General features: G+C 35.5%; 1 protein-coding gene across 4 annotated transcripts in view; it reads left to right on the top strand.

Annotated features, from left to right (window-relative positions):
• DMXL1 (Dmx like 1) overlaps nt 1–27,031 on the top strand; it is a 77,076-nt gene that overhangs the window by 12,477 nt on the left and 37,568 nt on the right. For all 4 annotated transcript variants that reach the window (XM_036402709.2, XM_036402708.2, XM_036402707.2 and 1 more), the window contains exons 3-19: nt 644–721; nt 2,793–2,871; nt 3,360–3,492; nt 5,767–5,833; nt 8,463–8,638; nt 10,048–10,237; nt 11,712–11,880; nt 15,820–16,032; nt 16,809–17,062; nt 17,153–17,837; nt 18,361–18,482; nt 19,000–19,089; nt 19,406–19,508; nt 21,270–21,386; nt 22,638–22,862; nt 23,466–25,148; nt 25,688–25,798. In XM_036402709.2, the coding sequence (XP_036258602.1) occupies nt 644–721; nt 2,793–2,871; nt 3,360–3,492; nt 5,767–5,833; nt 8,463–8,638; nt 10,048–10,237; nt 11,712–11,880; nt 15,820–16,032; nt 16,809–17,062; nt 17,153–17,837; nt 18,361–18,482; nt 19,000–19,089; nt 19,406–19,508; nt 21,270–21,386; nt 22,638–22,862; nt 23,466–25,148; nt 25,688–25,798 (4,495 nt within the window). The remainder of the gene's footprint in view (nt 1–643; nt 722–2,792; nt 2,872–3,359; nt 3,493–5,766; nt 5,834–8,462; nt 8,639–10,047; nt 10,238–11,711; nt 11,881–15,819; nt 16,033–16,808; nt 17,063–17,152; nt 17,838–18,360; nt 18,483–18,999; nt 19,090–19,405; nt 19,509–21,269; nt 21,387–22,637; nt 22,863–23,465; nt 25,149–25,687; nt 25,799–27,031) is intronic.

The raw sequence follows: 27,031 nt of genomic DNA, 5'->3' as shown, positions 1-27,031 counted from the left end.
AGGCTTGCTTTTATATAGATACCTTGAGATCAAGTACTAATAATTTTGTATTAATGCAAGTTTGAGGTGATTGATAATCTGTGATGAAATAAGACTTTCAAACACTGACTTAAAACTGACCATATTGCAACTTTTTTTGGACTGTTTTATGTTAGCCTTTAGTAGTGGTTTTATTTACAGTTTTCTGCATTGGGTGTTTTCTTGGCATAGTTTGGATCTTTTGAAATGACTTTTTGAAAAGTAGCCTGTTCTTATGCTAGGGAAGTAAACAAAAGTGCTCTGATTGTTTACTGGTTCCATGTCTGAGAATTGGAACTCTGCAGATTGTTTTGAGTGTTTACATAGTTTAATATGGGGAGAATACTGCTAATAATATGATTTAAAAAAATTGTCCAGCTATACTCTCAGTAGTTTACTGTGATTAATGAGTAAATGGAGGATTGTATTTTTATTATTGACAACGCTAGGTTAGAGATTTTTGGTAAATGTAATTTTCTGTTTTCAAAAGGAAATACGGATGTGAGCTTCAAATTTATCTACAAGCAGGGTTAAAAGTTAAATCAACCATTTGCATCTTGTTTTTATTTGTTCAGCTTGTTTCTTTTATGTGTGTTTATATACATATAAATGTATATTACTTTAGATTGCAGCTTCTTATGGAAAGGTGATTTGTATCTTTGAGCCAGTTAGCATCTTGAAGCAGAACAGCAGTCATCATAATGTAAGTATTTAATCTTAATTTATTTGAGCAGTTACAAAGCCTGACAGATGTTACTTTAAAGTAAAGTTTGCTTTAAAGCTGGAGCTTTTTTTATATCTTCTTTTAATGCTAGAATAAAGTTGAGACATAAAGGTGGTCCTTGGGAAGTGGAAAGGGTGAGATAAGGACAGAGGCCTGTAATTTGAAATAGTTTTGAGGAAGATAGGCTTTACTCTAATGCTTCATATTACTTGCTTATGTAACCATGCAGTTCATAACCATAAATTTACCAGAATCCAAAAACACATACACAGCCCCATTCTACCATGAGTGTAGGCATTAAAATAGAAATTTCTTTTTGAACCACCCTGTGTAGCCTTTATGTTTTGGTGTGTTTTGCAGTTCTTACTTTAACTTTTGCTTATGAAATTACATGCACTTGGCCAAATTGCAATAGTTTCAGAAATCTGTGGCTTTTTTAGAACGATTATACTTCAGTGTTATAATGGTGAATAAGAAAAATATTTATTCTTTTGGGGCTTTTGGTGACAGTGGTTTAGTGATTAACATCCAGAATCTTAATTTCTGAATAATAATATGATTTAGGGCAAATTACTTAACCATGTTTCTTACATGAGGAGGCAAATGGCTATAATTAGAAGCATTAGATTCTAATTGCAGTCAGTTTGTTGATATAAGAACTTTGACAGCAATTGCTCAAGGAGCTTATGTCTCCCTCTTCAGGGGCTTGGTCACCATTTGTATTAACAAATTGTTTATATGACCATCTAGTGGTTTCTCCTCTTTGTACTAACCAACTCAGTCATAAGATCCTCAATGTACATGTAAACTTGTGGTATATATATTGTGGTGTATTATACATTAATTAATTAGCTGGAAATTAACACCTACATAATAATTTACTTCACTGGAAAGCAGTGGAATAAAACCACTGTAAGATGTGCATTCTCACGCTCCTATGAACACTTTGGCTATACTGCTCTTGTTTTTGGTCCATCCACCCCATTTTCCAGTCCATCATGAATGATTTTCTATACTGGTAGAGAGTACGCTTAGTTTGAAACTTCAGAGTTGGAGTAGTAACTGTAAGCAGTAGAGGAAGCACTCACCACCCACAATTTGCTTTCAAATGTTTTTAGTTGAAGAAATATTCTGTTACTTCATTCTTCCAGTTTACTTTTATACAATGGTTTCCAGCATATTGTTCAACGTTTTTGTAAGATTGTCTCTGTCTTCCATTTATTGGAATGTTCAGGGTCTAAAGAACCCCAAAAAATCCAGCTCTGAAAATACTCTGTGTAGGTCCTTATCTGCAGCTGCTTCTTACTGTCTTTTGCCAAACTTGTGAAAGACTGAGTTGTCATATTTTAACTTCACGTCTATTTCTGTGTGATATTTTTGGGGTGGAGGATGACTACTTTTAAGAATGTCTGGAATTAAGAAAGAAATTGGCTCCTAATATTATTTCCAGAAATGTTTTCATTTTCTTTTATAAATCAAAGCATCAAACCTTTTTGGCTATTACAGAAACAGACAAGATAAATATTTTGTAAACTTAATCCTCAACTTGTTCTAGAGAGTGAAGCAGTGATGCAAAAGTGAAAAATACTTGACTGTCCTGTTGTACATTAAGAAAATAAAAAAAAGGAGTGGAGGGGAAATATCACTTGTTATCATGACCTTTCTGAACTCCAAATTCAGCAATGGTACAGATATCAAGCACCAGGTGCGATTAACTTGTGTAATTTTTGGTATCTTTTCTTTGTTTCAAAAATAAAATCTTACTTCCTCCTAAAACAATTCTCAAATTCCAGTAATGATTTTATGTACTAATTTTTTTCAAGCTAAACTTTTAAAATAAGAAGTTAAAAACCTCATAAGTATGGCCATGTTAGTGAAAAGCTATTTCGTTTTAATGTCAGAATGAATCAATTTTTATTAGATGAACAGTAACTTACATTAAACATCTCCATAAAACCTAGAGAATGCAGTGATGATGTACTATTTATATTATAAAAAGAGGAGAATGAAGAGTTTTCATGCTAATGTTTGTAAATACTTAAAATTTCAGGGGTTACATTACCAGTGGCAGAAGAATGCTCAAATCTCACTGGAAGCCATAGTGCATAATCTAACATGGGATCCCACAGGTACGAACACATTAAAAGAAACACTGCAACTAATATTTTTACTTTAAATTTTGTCATTCCTTGTGGACAAGGTAAAGGTTTTTTCCCCTGTCCTAGCATGATAGAGAATACCAAAGTGGAGTGAAATGTACCTTTTGTCACTTATTACAGGAGAACTAACATACTAAGTGCATCTGTATGGTCTGGCTCGATTATTCTTACTGAGCTGATAAGAAAACGTGGCTTAAATGGTAAATATTTGTTGAGAAAGACTAATGTCTGCAGTAGACCTAGGCATTTCTTTTAGAGAATAACTAAAATTTGATTAATTTTCATAGTTTGAACTCTAGGTGCTCATATCTACAAAAAAAAAAAATCTAGAAAAGGTGTATCTGCCAGTTTCTTTTCTGCAATTTCAGCTTTGCAGTATTTTTTTTCCTCTCTCTCTCTATAAAAGTCTATAGTTTGCTACTTGCTTGTTGTTAGATTTTGATAAATATTTGTTCCAGGTACTCGCCTTCTGACTGGTTCCAATCATCTTCAACTTTGGTCCAATGTTCCATTGGAAAACCCTGCTGACAATGACAGTACTGAAAGAGCAGGTGTTGGACTTGGAGAGTGGAGATGTATCTGGCAATGCAAGTAAGGAATCCATTTAAAGACAAGTAATTCCCTTTTCTTTACTGATTCATAACTTTGAGATTAAATACTTAGTGTTTTGCTTGAAATGCTATTGCATACTGTTACTTGATAAATATTATCCATGTGAGATAAACTTTATTCATATTTCCCTTGACTATGTGGCATTCTTTCCTCTTATGAGATCAGTTGCAATTGGTTTTGGAGCAATTCTTCAGCTACAAACAAGACTAGTAAAATCCTGAGGGAAGGCTAATATTGAAGCTCTCCAATAAGCGCTCTTCCTTGTAGAAGAAATAAGGTGAAAGCTGTGTAATTGCTGTCAGGACTGATTAAAAAAAACTTCCTTCTATGTTCAGTGTACTCCATCGCTGTTTCCTTCTTACACATCCACCCTCTGCTTTTGCGCATACTTTGTTTAGATTTATTCTGGGTATTTGGAACAGTCAAGGTTGATACATTCTCTTTTCTGTGTCTCTGAATTCCCTTCTTGTGTTCATGGTGATATTGATATTTGCATTTGTATATTGTACATTCTGAGTACTTTTAGTTTAGTACTTAAGTTTATAAGACAACTTAAATTGTTCTGCCATAAGTAGACTTCTCCAGTACAGTGGGGTGGGTACATTGTTCATGTGGGAGCAGTCTTCCATATGGCCATCTCCTAAAGAAGTTTCCCAAAGTGAGCAGACCCACCTGAAGTTACTCTTTGTGAAGCACTTAGAATTCTAGTAGGTAGTTCTATAGGTAGCTTTCTGGACGTATCAGGAAAACATCCATTTTATGATCCTTCATTGTTCCTTTTTCTCTTTACTTGAACTTCTATCAGTGAAGTGTTTAAAAACCCAAGATCATCCAAATGACAACTCAAAGACTTTTCTTTGCATGTGATGAACTTTCTAATTACAAGGAGTTGAAGACTTACTTTATTTTTTGAGACATCTTTGGGTGTTCATCTCTTAGCCTAATAAGACAAGTCAGCCTGTAGACAGAATGCCATTGACTATGGCTTTAGAATCTGGGGTTCTGGTAACAGTAGTCAAGATCATACAGAGAGTGCTTTTCTTCTGTCCCTTCTGTAACAGGTTTTGCATTTGTATAATGTATAAAGACTTACAGAAGTCTTCTCAGCTCTCCACATGTTTTCCTCTTTTAAACTCTCTTTGTTGGAGATAGCTAAGTGTTGCCTTCTTTGAATGAGTAGGTCCTGAAAAGGGTCAACAGAACTTGCTTTTTTTTTTATACCTTTTTTTTTATTCCTTTTTTTTATACCTTTTATGCCTGTATGTCTTCCGGCATTTGTAGTGCAATTAGATTTAGAATAGGTTTTTCTTGTAGAGAAGTCTGCAAGAACATTATTTTGTCCCTGCAAATATCCTGTTTTAATCCCTGAAGGAAACATTCCCAAATGTTTTCATATTTGCCCTAGCAGGAGAATTTTGCTTATACCTGGATGGACTTCTTTGATACAGGGCTTTTGGTATAGCCTTGCTCTTGTTACTGCACAGAAATGCACCCTGCTTTATTGACCTTAATTTAACTTAATCCCTTTTGAAAGTTGGGCCTTAACAACATGTTGCATGTGTATTAAATTCAAGACAAAAATATACACCGTATCTGTGGTGTGCAATTAAATCTTTGTATGCTTTTGTTGCTTTTAATAAGCCTTATTACTTAGTCAGTAACTGAGTGCTTCAAACCCTGTAAAGGAAGCTCATTTATTAGTGCAGCCAATTAAAGTAAAATGCTCCAAAAGTTAACCACATAATTAGGTTTAGAATATTTTGGTGTAGCACCTTATAACAGTATGACCATTCATATAAAAGCTACTTTCAGACACTTTTTAACTACATTATTCCTTTTACACAGTTTTGTTTCCTTGAGTTGTAATTCTAGGAAATATGAAAAGTGAATCTGTCTTTCAGGAGAAGTTGGAGGATAATATGCTACAACAGAGACCATTTTGAGATCCTTATAATCGTGAAGTGGAGGTAGAGCAGGCTAATCTGTTGGCAGCTGCTTTTCTGCTACGATATTTTTGAATATTGGATATTCAGCTACAAGATTTTGGTTTTCTGGATCGCTACAGCCATGTGTTGTACATGAGTTTACATCTTAGTCTTTTGGACTTTGTTAAAACTTAACTTTCACACAACAGAATACATACTTGTATTTAAGAATTGAAAAAGTTTTGTGCATTCAAGGAAAAAAATGTCTAGAATTCTATAAAAGTTGTTAAAGGTTTTTTTTCTCCTTTTAATTGTCTTCATTCTATAGAACTGCTTCTCAAGTTTGTTTAATGAAATTCTCACCAGATGGGGAGTTTTTTGCTACTGCTGGAAAGGTAAGCATTTTTTTTCCTTAGAGCTTTGTACTAATTCAGATAAGCATTAAAGCAAACCAACAAAAACACATTTAAAAGAAAAAGGTTACTTAATGAAAAATTTTTTTTTTCATAATTATTTGTAGTCTGTCTATGTGTCTTTACAATTTGGTAAACATGAATTTGGTAGAAGGGTGGTTCCAGGCAGGGAAGTCACACACCAAATATTCAGTGCTTACTAAAATACTCATTTTTAATTTGTACCAAATTATAAGACATAAGAAAAAGAAGAGTTTTGAGGAATGGGGAAATCTGTGGATGAAATCACTGCTAGCTATCCTACTAGTGAGGAAGTATAATCAAAATACCAAAAAATATTTTAAAAAATCAAAAATAGCTCTTTCATATGTTTTTGTGTAAACATATCTGTACGCCTTTTTGTGTCTGTAGAAGAGGTTCACATTCCCCTCCATGGGTGTATTGGCACATGGTTCATGACAGTGTTTGTGGCCTGTCTCACTAGATGGTTCCATGTGCTCAGCACTGAGCAGTTTGTCAGCAAAAGCAGAACCCCTTGGGAAAATAAGCAAAAAAAATTAAAGCAAATTGTCAGTCTTTTGTTTTTCTGAAACAAACTAATCTTCTATTTATACGCCAAAACTTGTTGTTCAGGTTTTGTAGGAGAATAATGTCCTTACAAGTCAAAGCAGAAAAAAAAATCAAGATCATGTAGAGGATCCAGTGAGCAAATGTGACAAACCCATACAAAAATTTGTATTACTTGTTAAGGAATATGAGTGGGAGAAGTAGTTGTTTTCTGCATTGAGTTTCTGCTACCTACTGAAGAACCTAAAGGCTGCAGAGTTACTAGATACAAAACAACATTCTAGTATGTAAATATCAGTTGCTGATATTAGTGAAAACCTGGTTTAAGAGTCTCAGAATCCTGAGCAGTCGAAACCTGACAGAACTTGTTTCAGACTGAAGAATAAAAGACAGTTTTGCAATTTGCTCTACTCTGTCTTGGATGCATGAGTGAAAAATTAGTGTGTACACATAATAAGTGGTTAGAACAGCCTTTGATTTAGTAATAATGTGGAACTTCGCTGTTTGGGTCATAGTATCCCTTAATACATGCTTAAAAAACAAAGAGTTGATGGTGATTCAGTCTGCAAATAAATCTTGCTTTTGAAAGGTAGTTGTCATGCATATTTTTGTGATTCAGTTATGTGCATCAGGAGCAGATGAGTAATTACATCTTTATTAGTTGTATGTGTTTTTTTCCTTTAAAGCTTGCCATTTCAGGTCATCGTGCTTGATTAGAAGACTAACTTTTCAGACATTTGCTGTCTTTAAAGAAAAGATAAAGGTGTAACAAATTTGTAAAATTGCCTAGGTTTCCTTTTCTAGGGAAACTATACTTCAGTTAACAAGCTTCCAACGCACAAAGTGAAATACTGGCTTTCTTCATGCTAGATTATTATCTGTATAAAAACAAAGCAATAAATTCTCATGCTCCATTCTTTTTGTGCTTATTTGAATGTTGCATTTCTTGCTATATGTTCTGTGATGCCTTTAACTGTCATCGAAAGGAGAGCCATTCCAGCCACTTTGCAGATAAATAAAATTCTTTGGGTATATGTTTTATGTAAAAAGGTAGTGTTTGTTATTTCAACAATATATATATATATATGTATTCCACCTTCTTTTGATAGGGTAGGAGTTAATGTTTATTTTGCAAGTCAAATGTTAATGGTTTAATGGTTTCTAGTGTTACAATTTGATGGAATGGTGGAAAAAGGAATTAATCTGCAAATAGTTTATATAAGGTTAATATTACTGCAGAGTTTTTGACTCCAATATTTTATGTCCTGTTATTTTAGTTTATAAATTCCTTCAAAGTGAATTACTGAATAAGTAAGAAAATTAGTAAGTAGGAAAATTAATAACATATTTTTACCATAAATGCTTAAGTTAGTTACATGCCTGGAGAACTTTAAAGCACATCTTTGTTTCTATGTCTTACTCTTTTACTTAACTTTTTGTGATGGACAATGCTGGTCAGCAACACCAACCTATCGTCCCCCCCAGTAGGGTCATGTTATGCATACCCAGGTTATTTCAATATTTTAGTGCCATTCACATTTAATAGCTGATCAACAAGTTGTGAATCTGGGTCCAGATTAATTTATCTAGTCCTTGAAGGCATAATCATTTCATGTGTGTGTCTGAAAACAGGCTGACCAGTACTGAGCTTGTTTTTTGAGATATCATCTATGACCTTTGTTTTCCTATTTCCAGTTAAATTTATGTAGGGAGTTGGGGCGGTAGAATTAGTTGTATTAACATTTGAATACCATCTCAGGCTAGTGCAAGTTGTGGTTTTGTGATTAAAAATTGGCAGCTAATCAGAAGGACTTATATGAAATCCAAGTTAGTAATGGCAAGAGTTAAGTGGAAGCTCTGCTCCTGTGTTTTCTTTAAGATCACATTTTGAAGTTCCATTTATGGAGCTGTTCCTCTCAGATAAGAAAAACATTTTACTTTAAAGAAAAACGAAACCTCAAGAGATGTACCTAAAAGTACTTGAAGTGCATCATATTCTTGAGCAAGGTAATCTTATTTACTGTCCTTTTTTGTCTTCCCACAGGATGACTGTCTTGTGAAAGTATGGTACAATGCAGAGAGCTGGCGGTCAGCCGTATCACCACCTGGTGCCAGTCCAGAAAACCAAGCAAAAGAGCTTGATTTTTCATTTGTTTATTTGGCTCATCCTCGATCAGTAAATGCATTTTCATGGAGAAAGACCAGTAAATTCATGCCACGGTCAGTAGTTCTAATAACTAGTTCATAAATTGCCAAAAAAACCCCCCAGCTCTGCAGTCTGCCTCTCTCTACAATCAACAGCCACACAATTATATGTTTTACTTCAGTTATTGAGTGTGCACACCTTTTATACTGTTTTTGCTCTTGAGAGGAAGGCAAGTGTCCTCTTACCTGGGAAAAAATTGAAAAGATATAAGTCTCAGAGACTGACCTAGGCATTGAACTAAATACAAAATCAGCTCTTGAAAAGTCATTTCTCTTCGCATTTTTTTTGATTGCACTAAGTGACCATTCATGCATTTAATCTTGACTTGTTCTATCCTGATGGAATCAGAGCAAAAGTTCTGTGACTTGAAGTCCTCTTTTACAAACATTCACATATTTTTGTGTCTTTTTATTTGTTTCTCTGCCTACTACAAAGCTGGATCTCTGTCAGAAATAGTGTCTGGAAATTGGATTCAAGTATTCATTTGGAACTGATACCTTTAGTTTGAGGTGTTAGGGTTGTGTTCAGATGATTCCAAAATGACCTATGCCTAGTTTTCACCAGTACTTTAAATCTTAAACTGAAATAGTGTTAGCAGTTTTGTGGCTTGCAACCATCTTTTTGCCATGTTATTCCAAGTAGCAAACAAATTTGCGTACCTTTGTGTTGAGCAAGTTTATGTTGTTCATTATACCAGTCTTTAAGACTCTTCTTAAATACATACTAACTCTGTGTGTCACTTTTGAAAATCCACCTGCTCCATGGTTCCTCAGGGAGTTTGCTGCTGGACAGTCTGGTCATAGCTTTAGAGCATTATGTAGAGCTAAACAGTGAACTCGTATGACCTGGAAACCTGATGATATGCATAGTTTTTTCCAGTATCTGGTTTAGGGTAATGGGATTTTTTGGCTATATATTTAACACAAGTTAGACTTGGAAAAATAGTAACTAAGATTAAAAACTCATAGATTTAAATTGTCTGTTGTTTCCCTGGTATTATCTGAGTTTCTGTCTTTTGGACATATATTGTTTTAGAATTGGTAGATAACAGTAAGATCTGGAATTACGATCAGATATCCAGAATATTATTAGCTTTTTATGTGAATGACTTCAAAACATAAAAATTTACATTTTGCTATTCTAGGTATGAAGTTTTCTTTAAATTAAAATCCACAATTTGCTATTGCTCTATTATGTGATGATGTTTGAGGTGATTTATAGTCAGATACTTGAACAGAGGGTAAGGCCTTTCCTACATCGTTTATTTTCATAACAATGTACTGATGAGTTTTTCTTGTGCCAGTATCTGTAAGTTGGTGCAATTCCAAAGACTGGTAGTGGAAAACTGTTTGGAAATGTTGGTTTATTTTGATGCTGTGTAATAGTTAGCAGCTTCTTCACTCCTTAAATTTTCTTTCATTAGTGGTGCTGTCTGCAATGTACTCCTGACTTGCTGTAAGGATAATGTTTGTCGTCTCTGGGCAGAGACTTTGTTACCCAATGACAGTTTGTTGTACGGGGGAGGATACAGCAATTGGAGTGAAGCAGTGAACTTCACAAATAACTTCAAGAGAAATACTTCAAGTAAAGAAAAAGTGCAGAGTGCATTGGAGGTAAGAATTGAAATTGAACAGTGAGAATAAACACGTGAAAACTTGTGATTTTAGACAAGTTGGTAATTTGTATCTCAAACATGTATCACAAGCTGAAATCTTTTATGCTTTTATGCCAGAGATGTGCATAAAATGTTATGAAAGGGTGAATTTCCTTGAAGTCTTCCTTGGGCAGGCTAAGCTGACAGCTCTTTTGCTGAGCTTCTCACATTGAAGACACACTGTTCCAAAGTCACAACTGCCTATTTCTGTCTGGTGACTGAAGAAAGAATGCTTTGCAGTATTTTGTTCAAAGGGCTAGGAGCAGTAAGGAGCAGACATTATATATAGGTTATGTGAAACCCAGGGGTGATGCTGCCTTAAGATGTATGGTAGGGGCTCACTTGTTACCTCTGAAGTTGTGGGATGGTCTCTCTGACTTCTGCAAGTGGAAAAACAGTAATGTGGAGGGAAGAAAAATAGTCTTTCTGCTGTAGTCCTCAGAGCAGACTGCTTAAAAGCATTAAGGCAAGTGATTCTTACCAGACAGTGTTTTCTAACCAGTGTGAATAAGGAAGAAAGTGTAGCATTAATGGTCTGCTTCAAAGGTATGTAGAGCATATGTGGGCATTGTGCTTTTATATTAATGAAATGATGTATTTAGCATGCTTGTAGTGCATGCGATATCTGAAAAATAGTGCAGCATACCTGAAAAATACGTCAGGCTAAAAGGCACAACAGCGAAAAGGAAATAGTCAAAGAGAGGAGGAAAAAGGAAGCTGGAGAAATTTCTGTGTTCCTGTGGAAAATAAGAGGCAGCATTAGAAATCAGGAACAGCAATTATGTGATAATTGAGAGAAGACTGTTTGACATGAGCATGCTGTGTAAAGATGTGAAAAGCAAGTGAAAAGGAATGCCAAGAGTGTAACAGTATCTTTAATACAAATTGTGTACCTCTGTGTACCTTTGGGTGCTTACGCAGATGTTTACAGCACAAAAGGCTTGAAATGTGTAAGTCAGTCTTAAAAACTAAATATTATTCTTTCCCTTGGAAATATACAAGTATTTGTATAAAAGAGGAAGACCTTAAAACTCGTGGCCTTTTGTGGGGTGTTGAAGTGCTGATCTAATTAGATCCAAAGTACAGATCCTGTTTTTCATGAAATGAGACTATTCAGTATTGTTGCTTTGTTCAGAATCTTGAATAAGCATGGTGTGTGTTTATGAAGCACAACAGTATTTTCTGTGAAAGTACAAAAAGTGTATGAATATTGTCTGCACACTGAAGTATGAAGTAGTTACTACATGAAGGTATTTTATGGGCCTTCATAAATAAATCCAAAGGCACTGGTCTCAACACAAGTTTGCAAGAAACTCCACTGATTCTTTAAGTTAGCTTTTAAGCTGAAAAATATCGTTCATTAGTGCCATTTACAGATTAAATGTTTTTTTCTTCTTGAAAGGATTTTAAATTATGCTTTATTCTTCATGCAGTTAAACCTGAGGCACTTCCGACGAGGAAGGAGGAGGTCAGGTGCTGTTGTAGCGCATACTGGATATGCTCTGCATCAGCAAGATCCTCATGAAGCTCACAGGAACATTCCTCCTCATGCAAATGCCCTTTGCCACTACCATATTGCTGCCAGTATCAATCCAGCCACAGGTAATAAATGTAATCTTTGCTATGAAGTGAACTCCAGTTGCTGTTAGGTATGTGTTCTCTCTGGAAACTTAGCAGATATATTTGTTCAGTATTTATATGATCATGCAAAATTGCTAGTATGTTGGTTTCATTTTTACATGAAAGAACTTTCTACAGTAATGAAATTATTTGAATAAATTTCCAGTGCAGTAATCCTGTCTTTTATGTTGTTCATCCTTTAAGTGAGATTGGTGTCTAAAATGGGGAAAGCTAAGTATCTGTAACTTGAGTTAAAATTTACTGTGAATTGAATGATACTGGGAACACACTGATAAAATAAAAAACGTATAAGCTTCTTAAAGTGAGCACCTGACACTTAAGTGTTGAAATAACCACACATTTATGTCCTTCTGTCTCTGAACCTAACAAAACATGCCTTCACCCTGTATGTCATAAACTTTGATATTGCCTTGCACTGGAACAACATATTGATAGGGATTGAGGAAACTCCCCTATAGCTGCTGATACTTCTTAATACGTCTTTATTATCTGTGTACGCTGTTTGTTATCCCAAGTGACTGTTATGTGTGATAAGGCCCTGCTCTCCTGGAGATGGCTGAAGATTTCATTTTCATGAAGCGTGTGTCCGTTCATTGAAAAACTTACTAGAGATGCAATATGGAATGACCTTCATGAGGGTTCTGGTGTGGTTTTCTGTGTCTAGACTTAATGAACAAACATACTATGTAATTCTTTTCTTAAACTAGTTAAACTCTCTTTTGTAGTATTGTTTTTCTGTTCCTACTTGTTTGAAAGGCCAATTTTCAGCTAAGAGCATTTATGATGAGTTCATGTTTCTAGCTATACAGTCTGTTATGATTGGAAAGAACAAGTGATTTCCATTAACACTGCTTTGCTAAGCAAAGCTCTAAACACTTTCTCCTTGATTATTCTTCAGCATTTTGAGTGGCAGTTCATTGGTTCATATTTTAACAGACAGGACTAGAATAACATCCAGCCTACCAGAAGGAAACTTCTTACAGTTTTGTGCTGTACCACCAGTGCTATGATATTTCTACAGAAAAAGTCTCCAGTCATTGCTTGTTATTACCCAATGTCACACAGGAAAGTTTCTTGAAAGCTTCTTGGAGATTTGTTTATCTCCTCTTATATTTTTTCTTCTTCAGATTGCTCAGTGAGCTAGCTAATCTTTTCATGTAGGTAGCACATAATCTTTGACCTTTTTTTTTTTACTTGCTTTTAAAGCATTTTTTTTCATACAGAGTAGCTAATGTTATGATTAACCATGGTTAGCCATCAACCAAGCCCCAGGCAATCGCTTGCTCACTCCCTGCAGGACTGGGGAGAGAATCAGAAGAGTAGAAACCTCCTGGACTGAGATAAAACCAAGTTAATAGGTTTTATCTCAACCTTGTTTTCCTTAATAGGGGAAACAAAAGCTGCACACATGACCAAAGAGACACAAGGAATGACTTCAGTGCTTCCTGTGGGCAGGGAGATCTTGAGCCATCTCCAAGAGAGCAGAGCCCTATCACACCTAACAGTCACTTGGAATAACAAACACCATCCCTTCAAACTTTCCACCTTCTTCCTTCCTCCTCCCACTTTAAGTACTGACCATGATGTCATGTGGTCTGGAGTATCCCTTTGATCAGTTTCAGTCACCTATCCTGGCTGTGTGTTCTCACAATGTCCAATGCAGCCCCAAGTTCCTTGCCAGTGTGGCAGTACAAAAACCAGAAAAGTCCTTGGTTCTGTGCAAGCCCTGCCCAGCAACAACAAACACATCTCTGTGTCATCAACTCTGTGCTCAGCACAAATCCAAAACACCACCCAGTACAAGACACCATGAAGAAAGTTAGCCCTACTCCAGGCAAAACCAGCACAACTATGCAAACTTTATCTTTGCTTTTGATAGACTTTGCATTATAAATATGCCAAGCAGCAAACTTACAGAATGACGATAAAAACAATTTTGAAAAAAATTAGGTACGTAAAACTTGTCTTTGGCTTTTCTAATCTTATATTCTTTTTATGCTATCTACATCAATCACTATCTGTTTCAATAATGTCTTTTGGATCACTTGTCTTTTAACTCAGTAGATTGGAGGATAGCAGGTTGTTCTTTATTGTAGAACCTCTGAGGTAACTTTCACAGTTTAAATCTTAATTTGAAGAAATAAGTGTTCTCACTCACAGTCAAGTCTTTAAGTACCTCAGTCTAACCACATTCTTTATGTAGACCTTTTCGTTTGCCCTTTTGAGATTAAATTTAATCCAAAAACCTAAGTGTATTTCCTTTAATTTGATTTAAAGCAAATTGGTTTGTGATGTCTTACTTTAAAATTTGCCATTACTACAGCATTTAAAATTATCTGATAAAAACTAAAGCCAAAACAGCTTTATCTCTCATTCACTTCACATTTTGAAGAATAATGCTTTCATATATACTTGTATATAAGAATATAGATAGGAATAAATACAACATGTATGCAACAAAAATCCTTGCAACCTACTTTTATACTGTAATTTTATTTCTTCTCTTGTCCAGCCTAGGTGGAATTCTGTGAAAGGAATAAGCAGTGGTTGCTAGGACAAAATCGCCTCTAGGCAATTGCAGAAAAAGTTACTGAATTCAAAGACGTAGAAGTTTTTTGGGAAGAGATACTGTGAAGCAAATAGAAATTCACTAAGAAAAATGTCCAGAGCTGAACATCATTTAGAAGCTGGTACTTTTAGATGGAAATTGGGAAAAAAGTGATTTATTTAGTGACTTTGATAAATACTAAAAAAGCATGTGAATTTATAATTAATCTGAAAAGTAATTTTTCTAGTTCACCTTATTCATGCTCACTGTAGCTTCATTTTTCAAAGGGCATCAATAAAATTTTTTCTTTCAGATTCTGTTACTTTCCAGATGTATAATGATACTTTTGAGACTGGCATTGGCCTGTGTAGGAAGATAGACTTCTTAAATGTCCTGTGCTACTTCTGCCCTGTTCCCCTGCTGTGTCCCCAACCTACAACAATACTGCTAGTTGTCGTGGTGCTCCTTTCTTTTATCTTTGTGCTGTCAGTTACAGTTTTCTTTGGCTAGATTGGACGATTAGTAATTCAAATATATTGCTGATTTTGATAAGAACAACAGATTTTGGGTGAAAAGTATTTTGTCTCCCAGGATGTGGAATTTAAGTAATGGTGCATAAATAGGGAACAGAAGGAGAAGATACTATACATGGAGACTTCTAGGTGGGAATTACATGCAGTTTGAGATTTTAACGTGTTGCTGTATCACACATTTGAGGAAATTGCAGTAAATCACCTGTCTGCTTTTTAGCCTTGATTAATTTAGATTATGTTACTCTGCAGCAGTCTGATCCTTGCTTCTGTCACACACTTTGTGATTTCTGCTTTATTTTTCACAGCAACCTGGGACATCAAATACCATCAAACAGCGATTTGAATTAACAGAATGTATCAGAACCAGAACTCCTGGGGTTTTGTGATGGTGTTACAGAGGGCATTCATTGTCTGATGTCTGTACTGATTTTTGCTAGTGTAAACCCTGTGGTCTTTGGTTACAGTGTATATCTACTGCAGCATCCTTTGTGAACTGAATATTGGAAAACTATGCTTAAATGATTTGGTTCATACTGAGCTGTGGTTGCAAAAAAAAAAAAAGTAAATTAACCTGCATGCACAGTATTACATCAACGTTGCAGGACCCTACTGTTATCCTAATGTAAGCATACTAAAGAACCTCTGTGTGGAACAAGTCTCAAAGCAGGTGGTGTTGGTGCAGGGAATGACAAGTGGCAGCACACTTGGATTTATTTTGTTCATTGTGGGATTTCTGCTTGAAAACTATTTCTCTAAAATTATTTTTTGACCTGACTTACTTAGTTCTCAAGAATGTCAATCGGTATCTTTTTCTGGTAGATATTCCTCTACTGCCTTCTATCACATCTCTAAGTCTTGGTGAAAATGAAGAAAAAAGTGGACCTTTTATTGTACACTGGCTAAACAACAAAGAACTTCATTTTACCTTATCTATGGAAGTGTTTTTGCAACAACTTAAAAGGAGTTTTGAACATCATTCCCCTGAGACTAATACTGAGGATTCTAATCAAATGGATGGCAGATCAGAAGAAGGTAAAAGTCATGCAGACATATGTCATATAGAGAAATGGCTTTCAGTTTTTGAAGTAATTTGTAATGTTCCCCCAGGGGGAAGTGAGAAATTGGCAACTTGACATGCAAGGATACTTAGAAATTACAGTGGCATTTCAATGCATTTTCTTCCTTTGCACTCAAAGTATCTAAGTGACTTTAAAAAAAATGTATCTGGAAGTTCTGATTTCTCTTATCATAGTTGTTCTAGAAATTTTGAGTTATATATGCTGAAAACTGTGTTATTTAATTAGGCCTGACTGGAGGCCTGTGCATGAAAATGTTACTTCAATATTAAGGAAGCAAGAGCAACTTTAGAATTAACTTTTTTTTAGATATTAATGTACAGCTAATTTAAATAGCTTTGTTCTATAACATTATTCAAATGTTACTATCAAATTATTCAATTAATTTGAATATATACATCCTGGAGATTATTATCCTTTGTTCTGTCTATGCTTGCAAAAATTTGTATAAAACAGAGGAAAAGAAAAATATTTCAAATTAAGGTGCAATACAAACTATTTTGGTTTGTTAGACACTGAGCTCTGTTAGAGGATTTATGGTTGTAATCTTCATCCTTTTAAATTAGTTCTTATATGGGTAGCTTATAAAAGGCCTGAAATTAGCTCCAGTGCCTGAATAACACTGCTTGTTATACTTCTGGTTTTGAATATATATATCTATATCTCTCTCTCTATATATATATTTATATATACATACACATATATATATATATGTATGTGTGTGTGTTGTAGAAGCTGATGAAAATTCAGATGAACAGAAAGGAAACCAAGAGAAGAAGGAACTGGGTGATGAGAAAGCTGCTCCATATTCAAGCCTTGTTCCTTTATCCTCTGCTATTTTTGATCATGAAATTGAAGTTCTGCTTTCTGAATGGAGTAAAAATGCTGACATGCTCTTCAGTATACATCCTATGGATGGCTCCCTGCTCGTGTGGCATGTGGACTGGCTGGATGAATACCAGCCTGGCATGTTTCGCCAGGTGCAGGTACTTTATTCCTCCTGAATTTTACATCAGTGTTCAGTGAGAAGTTTGATGGGAACCCTAATACTTAGTCTTTCTTTCTTAAAATTGCAGGTATCATTTGTGTCAAGAATTCCTGTTGCATTTCCCACGGGTGATGCAAACTCTCTTTGCAGAAGTATAGTGATGTATGCTTGTACCAAAAATGTTGACTTAGCTATTCAGCAAGGCAAACAAAAGCCTCCTGGCCTTACACGATCTTCATCTATGCTTATCTCTTCTGGACACAGTAAATCAACCAACAGCTTAAAACTAAGTATCTTCACACCTAATGTTATGATGATTTCCAAACATGCAGATGGGTCACTGAACCAGTGGCTAGTGAGTTTTGCTGAAGAATCTGCTTTTTCAACTGTACTCAGTATTTCACACAAATCCCGGTATTGTGGTCACCGTTTTCATCTCAACGACTTGGCTTGCCACTCAGTGTTACCACTGCTGCTTACAACCTCACATCACAATGCTCTAATTTCACCAGATGTTGAGAAAGCAATACAGACAAATGAGTCTTCTAAGTCTCAGGAGTCACCAGTAAGACCTCAGAGTAGAGGCAATGCAAATGTGACATCCCAGGATCCCAATGCTGTTTACAGTGAACTTATTCTATGGAGAGTAGATCCTGTTGGGCCTTTGTCCTTTTCTGGTGGAGTTTCTGAACTTGCTCGGATCAATTCTCTTCATGTTTCAGCTTTTTCTAATGTTGCATGGCTGCCCACACTTATACCCAGCTACTGCCTTGGTGAGTTTCATTTTCTGATTTGTGGTGTATTCTAGAATAAAATGAATATAACCTAATAATTCACCTTAATAGATAATGCAGGTATACTTGAATGTACTGGAAAAATGTTAAGCAGTAACATTTTATTTCACAAATTTCACAAATTTTCAAGCTGCTGATACTTGGGAATTCTTTATTCCTCTGTAAAAGGTTTCTATGTTCTACTCTTTTATGTATTTGATATTTTAGAAGCTTATGCAGTAAAGTTCTTAGGTTCTAGTGCATACTTCATAGCATGCTGAAGATTTAAATGAGGGAGATTTAGCTCTAGTTTGCAAATGGAATTCTTGTTTTCTTTTCATATACTTTGATTTGGTTGCTAAGCACAGCTTTAAACTTTGTAATCCTTGCTTGTGAATAGAAGAGGACTTCTTTTTATGCTGTATAATTTTTTGTCATAACTTCAAAAATGCCTGCTTTCAAAAAACAAAAAAGGAAGCCATATGGTGTTTGAATATTTGAGCACTTTCTTCTTGCTTTTCAGGTGCATACTGTAATTCTCCAAGTGCCTGCTTCGTGGCTAGTGACGGACAGCATTTAAGATTATATCAAGCTGTAATAGATGCTAAGAAACTTCTGTGTGAGCTCTCCAACCCAGAAATTTCTGTGAGTGAAAAGCCATCTCAAGTTTTTGCATGTTATGACTTCATTCAGTTGCACTAGGCTCAGACTTGGTGACTGACTAAACTGGTTGCTGAGGATTTCACAGATTATTCTGCTTGTAAAAACAGATTATGTAAAGCTTTTTAGCTATACTGTATTTCATTTAATCTCAAACTTTGCATAAGGTTTGATTGGGAAATATCTGTCAAGTGCTTACACCACAAGGAATAATAACTGTGTGGGTGCATTGCTATCCTGAGGAAAAGCTGAGACAACAATTCAGCTTTTGAGGAAAGGACAATAAATTGCTGTATGTGAGGCTTTCCAGATAATCTTGTCACCTTTCAAACCAAATGTTCTCTTCATAAAACAGGAAATGTTACCTCTGCTCTTACTGAATCACAAGTAGTGTATATTTTACGCTTTAGTTAACATTTGCACAGTGATGTTGCACCTATCCAGCAGGTTGTGCCAAGGAAATGCATAAAGAGTTAACAAGACGCTGTTTCTTTTCAAACAGAAATATGTTGGAGAAGTTTTTAACATCATAAGTCAGCAATCTACAGCTCACCCAGGATGTATCATTGAACTGGATGCCATCACAGAGCTTGTAAGATCTTCTGCTATACTCATCTTGTGTCATAATTAGCTTTTTAAAAAGCATTAATAATAAAAGCAATACCTGTAGCTCTCCATTAGGTAAATTTGGGGTACTTAGACTGTTTTTGACATATTCTTGTACTTGTTTTCAACAGTAGCTGTAAATGGAAAGAATGTGAGTAGTGAAAGTGCATTTTCATGAGGAGTCTTCTGTTGATGTGCATAACTTACCAAGTTAAAAGCTTCTGTGTTAGGGAGCACTCTTGAAAAGTATACACTAGGATGTTCACTGGATGTTCACTTCTTGTGTATTTTCACTTCCTTAGCATGGCCGGAAAACACAGTTATTCCATGTTTTTCAAGAAGACTTTATTTTAAATAACCAGGAGAAGGAAATGCCTTCAAAGAAGATCAGTTTATCAGACTCAGGTAAAGAGGTTTTTTTTTCATAGAACATTGAAGACAGTGTTTTATTTTTCTTTCTAAAGAAGGAAAATCTTATTTAATGGGTTGGCTTTTATCATTTTAATGTCAAATACCTTAATTTGAAGTCTTCAGAAGAATGTAACTAGTGAAACTCAAGGGTGTTTCACTTCCTTTGAGTTGTTTGCAACCAAGTTTTAGATCAAGTAGTTTAAATCACAAGATACCCATTGTGTCCCGTGTTAGGCAGTCCCTTAACATGAAGGGGGGGAAGGGTTTTAAATGTGAAGCCTGTGCTTGTAGGGTATGACACAGACAAAACTTGCTGTATCCTGTCATGGTGGATGCTGTTCTTTCACATCAGCTAAATATTGCGCCTCAGGCCTTGCATGGTACAACAAATGGAAAGCCAAACAATTCCTCCTCACTATAATACTGCGAGTAGTGTGTGGATTTCTAGATCCTTGGACAGATCTGGACTGCTCTGGAAAAAATGATGAGCTTTCCTTGGTGGAGTGCCTCAGTTATTTGGACATATAGGCATTGCATTGTTCTGTCCCAATGAAATAATGCGTGAGGAAAAAGGAGTTGGAGTAAAGTTTGTGATACCAGGTCATCTGCAGTACTAGATGAGAGTCCTGAATGAAAGGAAGCAGAATGGTGGGAAAGTGTCAAAGGAACCAAGGGAAATATTAAATGAACTGAATATACATAGTGATTATTTGGGTCTGGAACTGGCTGTTTTTAACTGAGGAAGAGTTTTGGAGTAGTGAAGATAATCCCAGCCCTTAGTGGAGTTAGAAAAATGCAACTGAGATGTTCAAAATTAGAAACAAAATAGAAAACATAAAAAGTGTTACTCTGCAGCATAATCATATGTTTACATCTTGAGTATGACACACAGAAATAATTTTAGAACAAATAGGGAGTTACTTGATCTTAGGCAACTGTATACATCTGTATGTGTTCTGAAATTTGGTAACAGATTGCTGCATGCCATCCATGTAAGGAATTGGGCTAAATGGACCCTTTGAAAAACTGTTAAATTAAAACTGTATCATTTGCATGCATTCTAATTTGAAATTATTTTCTAGTATTTTCATATTTCCTCTTTAATAATGAGGTAGTTATCTCATATTGTTTTACAAAGGACAAATTCATTTACGTTTTTCTATGGTACCATAACCACTGCAATGTTAAAAGCACAGGGAAAATATAGGCTATTCTTGGTAATGTTTTATGTATACACACACCTAAAGGGTCAGAGGAATCATGGAGGAAAAAGACTCCCTAAATTAACTATTCCTTCTTGGTCCTAATGGGTTGACTTTTATATGAAAGGAAGAGAATACCTGGGTGAACTCTCCAGAAATGGGCACCTATTGATAGTACAACTCATATCTTCTTTTTGTGTAAAACTATGGCAAGTAAATTCTTAGGAAGAAGCGTTGTATCTCTTTCACTCTTTTAGACTATACTGTACTGATAATACATTCTGGGATTTAACTTTAAAGATAGCAAAGTCAGCCAAATATGTTGTCATCTCTGAAAGAAAACACTGGCAGTTCTTACATGAGTGTACCTGTAATTGTAGTGTTTGTTGATTGTGGTAAAAGACTAAGAAAGTTAATGTAAGAGTTAGATGCAGTCAGACCATTGCATTTCAGTATTCATGTTAGCTTAATCTGATTATTTGCTCACCAAGAAAATTTAGTTTTGCTTTCAGGTGAATAACCCCTAAGATCTTCCTGTTCTCAATTTCACCAGGAAACCAGCAGAATGGATTCTCTGAAAAATTCTACTTAATAGTGATAGAATATACACAGAACCGTTCATTACTACATATGTGGCATTTACATTTGAAAGCAATTCCTGTCTCAATAGGTAAGCCCTCTTTCTTGTAGTTTTCTTTTAAAAAAAACACTGTCTAGTGAATATCTGCTGTTCAGTGTAATCTAAAATGTTTCATCTTTTTGAAAAGATTCTGCATTTGATTACAAGATTTTATCACAACCATTCTTTCTTGATTACCTAATCTTCTGATTGCTGAAACTCTTCAGTTCAGCCTGAGCCTAGAGTTTGGTATTTTTTGTGCATTCTAAGGACAGATATGCTTAATTTGCTCTAATACAGTCTAACAGTTAAGATGCTTTGCTTTTTGGAAAGTTTTAGTTTGCAATTTTTGAGTTTATGCATACATTTTAAATAGGACTGTAGTCTGAACATCAGTGATGCCCTTACAATTCTAAATAATTTTGATGTTCTGAAATCTGCTGGTCCTCTTTCAAACTACCAAACTATCTCTAAAACTCTTAGGTTTTATAGAAAGGTAAGATACACTTTGGAAATTTTCTGTTAACATTTAAAGATATGTTAATTATTTATGTTAATTATTTAATAAACATAAATCTATACCACTTACGAGAGAAATCTGTTATAAACCATGTTTCTGTCATTTAAACTAAATTAGCATTTCTTACTATTGCTTTCAAATAAGAGAAAAAGTGTTATTGCAATTAATTTATAAGTTAGTGAGAATAATAAAGATCTAAATTTTCTGATGTACGTATGTGACGAAAAAAATTACTGAGAAGGCTCTGCAGCAAATCTGTTGAAAATTTTCGTGTTCCATTTCCAGCAATTTTATACTCCAGATCTTGAGTTTTATCAAAAAAGGGAAGCATTCATGTCACATTCTCTGAGAGCCTATGTTTTAAGGAATAAAATAAAGCTGTTATTAAAACATTTCTCAAAAATAACTTTCATCAGTTTGTAAGCTAAGACGTGATGGCTTTAATTTAATTTTCCCTAGCTGCAGGTATTCTATGCTTACTGAAACCTTTTTTTCAATGGATAGCCAAATACATATTTATTTGCAGTTTTTGGTCTTTTTGGTCATGCTTTGATTGTTTTATAATCTCTCAGCAGTTCTAGGATCTCTGAAGTATTTAATGTGAGATGTCCTAGTGTTTTTCTTTAAATCTGAATATGAGAATACATTTCATGACAACGAATGTAAAATTTTAAGTCAGGTTTTGTCTGTCTCTTCTGGAACTATTAAAGTGAATAAAATAACTTCTTACATTAAAAGAAATCATTGATCTTTTAAAGTTAACAATGCATACCTTTTTTTAGATGAAAAGATAGGTTCAAATCCATCTGAAGAAACAACACAAACAGAAGAATTGTATTCTTCACCAGATCCAGAGAAGATCCAGTCACCTTTCACTCAAAAGTATCGGGCCTGTAGAGCAAACCTTCAGAGTACCAGCTGGCTTACTCTGTCTTCCAAAATGGTGTACAGTCAAGAGTTGAGTATGCCAGAAGGAGTAGAAATAATAAGTGTAAAGCCATCAGCAGGTTTGTCATCTTTTTTTAAAATACTAAAATAGGGAATCTCTGCCTTTGTGACTTTGGTCTTAAAATAGCAACAAAGTAATAGTGAGTTTTGGATTTGTTGTTAGAATCAACATGTGTAGGTGAATCCAAAAGGTTTGCTAAAATGTACTTCCTGTCACTTAATATCTCAATCCTGGAACTAACATTAAAATAAAGGTCTTACTTAAGAGAATAGTAGAAATACAAATTTTGTTTTGCAGTCATTCATGAAATTTTTTGTAGGATCTGTACTTAAATGTTAAGGTTTTCATCAGCAGTCTTTCTAAAATACAGTTTTAGATTTTTCAATGGAGAAATATTTTTTTTGACTGAATATATATTAGTATTCATGTTTAAATAATATTATTTGACTCCTCTCTGGGGCACAAAATGCAATCAAAGGGTAAAACAGTTTCATGGTATATTTGACATATCGTCTTTGTGAGGCCCTGTAAATGACCTCTTTGTGAGGAAGCAGTAATACTTTTTTTAATTTGGAGTCATAAAATGGTGGCTGAATAAAAATGTTGCTAATTTTGCTTTTTAGTATTTCCTCCAGTAAGAGTGTATTTTTTTTCATTTTAGGACATCTCAGTTCTTCTTCCATATATCCTGTTTGTCGTGCACCTTATCTGCTGGCTACTTCCTGCTCTGATGGAAAAGTTCGATTCTGGAGATGTAGGGTTGTCACTGAAGCTTCTTCCATGCCACAATATGGCACAGACAGTGATGTTAAATATGTATGGGAAGAATGGCCATTGTTGATTGAGGAGGGACTTCCTAGTAGTAGTGCTATTAATGTTCCAGGGAGGCCAACTGATGTCAGCTGTGCACACACAAACAGGTTAGCAGTGGCGTATAAGCAGGCAGCATCTAGAAATAGCCATCTTTCTCAAGATTTTGTGATGCACGTTAGTATTTTTGAATGTGAATCTACAGGGGGTTCTTCTTGGATTTTAGAACAGACACTTAAATTAGATGAGCTAGGCACCATGTTGGACTCTGGTGTTAGTGTTGATAGCGATTTAGTGGCAGATAACCAACAAGATACTTCTCTGTCTCATGGTGGAAGTATTATACCCAAGACTAAGCACTTGGTACACTTGGATTGGATGTCTAGGGAAGATGGTTCACATATTCTGACAGTGGGAATTGGATCAAAACTTTATATGTTTGGTCAGGTGTCTGGGAAGAGGCAGGAGCAAAATGGTAATGAGATTGCTACAGTCTCCCACAGTGGCAGTCCTAAGGCTGCGACTCTTTCTGGGTTTGTTTTGCTGCGTTGTGTTGACTTGGTTTCATCTGTGGAGGGGTCACCTCCTTTTCCTGTATCCTTGTCTTGGGTGCGTGATGGCATTCTGGTAGTTGGAATGGATTGTGAAATGCATGTTTATTCCCAGTGGCAATCTCCTAAGCAGGAACTAGTTAGTACAGATTCCTACAGTGGAAGTATGCCATGCCTAACTAGCTTAATGAAACAAAGCCAGTCAGTGGCCTCAGGTCTGCATCCACCAAAGAGAACTTTGACCAGATCTATGACCAGCCTTGCACAGAAACTTAGTGGGAAAAGGTCTGCCTCTGATCTGTCTATGGAAATTGAAGATTCTGGTCTATTTGAAGCAGCTCATACATTATCTCCAACTTTACCTCAGTACCATCCATACCAACTGTTGGAACTCATGGATCTCGGTAAAGTACGCAGAGCAAAAGCCATTCTATCCCACTTGGTGAAGTGCATTGCTGGAGAAGTTGTTGCTGTAAATGAGTCTGAGCCTAACCATGACAGGAGGCTCAGATCTCTGACGATCAGTGCCAGTGGAAGCACTGCAAGAGATCCCAAAATGTTCAGTAAAACAGAGACTACAGACTATATAGAAATAGACTCTGTTCCACCATTGCCTCTGTATGCTCTGCTTGCTGCGGATGATGATTCATCTTATTCCTGTTCAGAGAAGTCCAATAATCAGCATAGTCAAAATAAAAAGGATATGCCCAATGACAGTTATGAAAATCTCTTCCAAAATACTGTTATAAGTACAGATGACCTTGTCACATTTGAGGCAGATGAAGACAGTTCAAAAGTCATTGATCTTTCTCAGTACAGCCCAACTTACTTTGGACCAGAACATGCTCAAGTTCTTTCTCGTCACTTGCTTCACTCAAGCTTGCCAGGTCTGACTAGGATGGAGCAAATGTCATTGATGGCCTTGGCAGATACAATTGCTACTACCAGTACTGACATTGGAGAAAGCAGGGACAGAAGTCAGGGTAAGCTGTCTCTTCCAAGTTAAATGTACTACTGTGCTTCACAGCCTTTCCAGGGTTTTTTTTTCCTGTTGTGGAATATTTTTGTGGCTTGTAAGATGATGATGCACCTTCATTTCATAGTGTAACTGTTTCAAGACCTATTGCTTGGATAAAAGTAAAATTTTCTTTTTCCACCTGGTAATGCCACTGTGAATCTATCAGTCCACATACTATAATTATTTTAAATTAACTTTTGAAGAGACAGTAATGACAAATATTTGTTGTACCATGTAGAGAAACTGAGGAAGAATTTGATTTGTTTTTTTTTTTTAATATGTAACTTTTTCTGTCTCTTGCATTAAACAGAACAAATAACTTCAGAAGTTTTTATATTTGAAATTTTCTTCTTTCTCTTTTCTTGAAGGGGAGAACTATGGACTAAGCTATCATTTACAAATTCAAAGTATTAGTAGTCACAAAATTATATTTCTTCTGTTAAGACGCACAATACTTACTTGAATTAATTGCTGTAAAATGTGTGTAAAAATATTTATTTCCAGGTGGAGAAACTCTCGATGAGTGTGGTTTAAAATTTTTATTGGCTGTCCGGCGTCACACCTTTCTAACAACTGCGCTTCCTCCTGTGCAACGAGCCCAGCTGCTTCACCAAGGTAACTGATGTCTTTTCTTAGATGAGTTGAGTTTTAGTGATGTAGCTGCACCTGTGAATGGTGTGCTGTTGATGTGCCTCTGCAGAATCAGTAATTTGATTCATTGGGGTTTTTCAAGAAATATAGTCTAATATGAATGAGTGCTAGAGCAGAAAATGTCTTGTTTTGGTTGTGGTAAAGGTCTCGGAACTGATTTTTTTCAAAGAAGTTTTTAGTTGGTGGGGGAGAGTTTCTGTTTCCCCAAATTAAATACCCCAAATTTTCCAAATGAAATTCTACTACCATGTTGTTCCAATAACCTTCTGCAGAAATAATGTAGTAGACAACTGTACCTATTTATGTAGGGGTTTGGGACATATTTGGAAAAAAAAATTACTACTCAGACTTTAAATATTTCTATATACTTACTGTATTTATACAATCAACTATTTCATAGAGGGAAGGATTTTTTAGTACAATTTAACTAGTTCCATCCTGATATTGCAGATGACAGAATGAGATGGATTTGATAAGTGATAATCAGGTGTAAAGGACTGGCTATGATTACTTCTTTAGCCATCATGACAGATGTGATAGCATTTTCAGTTGCATGGCTTGTCACCCCTCAGCTGAATCAGAGGCTGGAATTTGCCACAACTGCCAGAGCAGAGTATTGCAGAGTTAACTCTGATGAACTAATTTTTTAGTTGAGATACTTCTGTTTCTGGTGAGCTCAGAAATTGGTGAGAGTGGGAAGTGCCTCCAGGGCAAATGTGGAAGTGCCTTTCTACAGAAAAGCGCCTGGCCCTCACTAGAGTTGCAATTATCCCTAGCCAGCCATGTTGTTGTTTAGTAATTGCTTCCTTCCTTGTGAGATTTTTTTATTTCAAGTTTTCTTATGTATCTCTATCACCAAAGGTGTTTTTGCTCTGATTATCTGAAACTTGTGCATTTTCTAATCCAAGTCAAAATAGTGAACCTATCTTTCAAAATTTTGAAAAATGTAATCAGTACACTGCACTTTGTGTCATGGCTAATCTTAGTGCCATTTACTATCCGTATGTTTGAACTTCATAGAGAAACTCTGTTCTTCACAAACTTACCTAAGGAGTTTGCAGATGAAAAATTGTCTCCAGTTGTATCATTTTCTGTAATATTTGAAATGCAGTCCTAAGAAATACTCTTAAATTTCTGTTTCCTTGCGAGCAGTGCACTTAAAAATTCAAAACAAGCAGTTTGACCTACTTTCCTTCC

The sequence above is a fragment of the Molothrus ater genome, chromosome Z (assembly GCF_012460135.2).
Source record: "Molothrus ater isolate BHLD 08-10-18 breed brown headed cowbird chromosome Z, BPBGC_Mater_1.1, whole genome shotgun sequence".
NCBI lineage: Eukaryota > Metazoa > Chordata > Aves > Passeriformes > Icteridae > Molothrus > Molothrus ater.
This window is presented reverse-complemented; position numbering and strand designations above follow the sequence as displayed.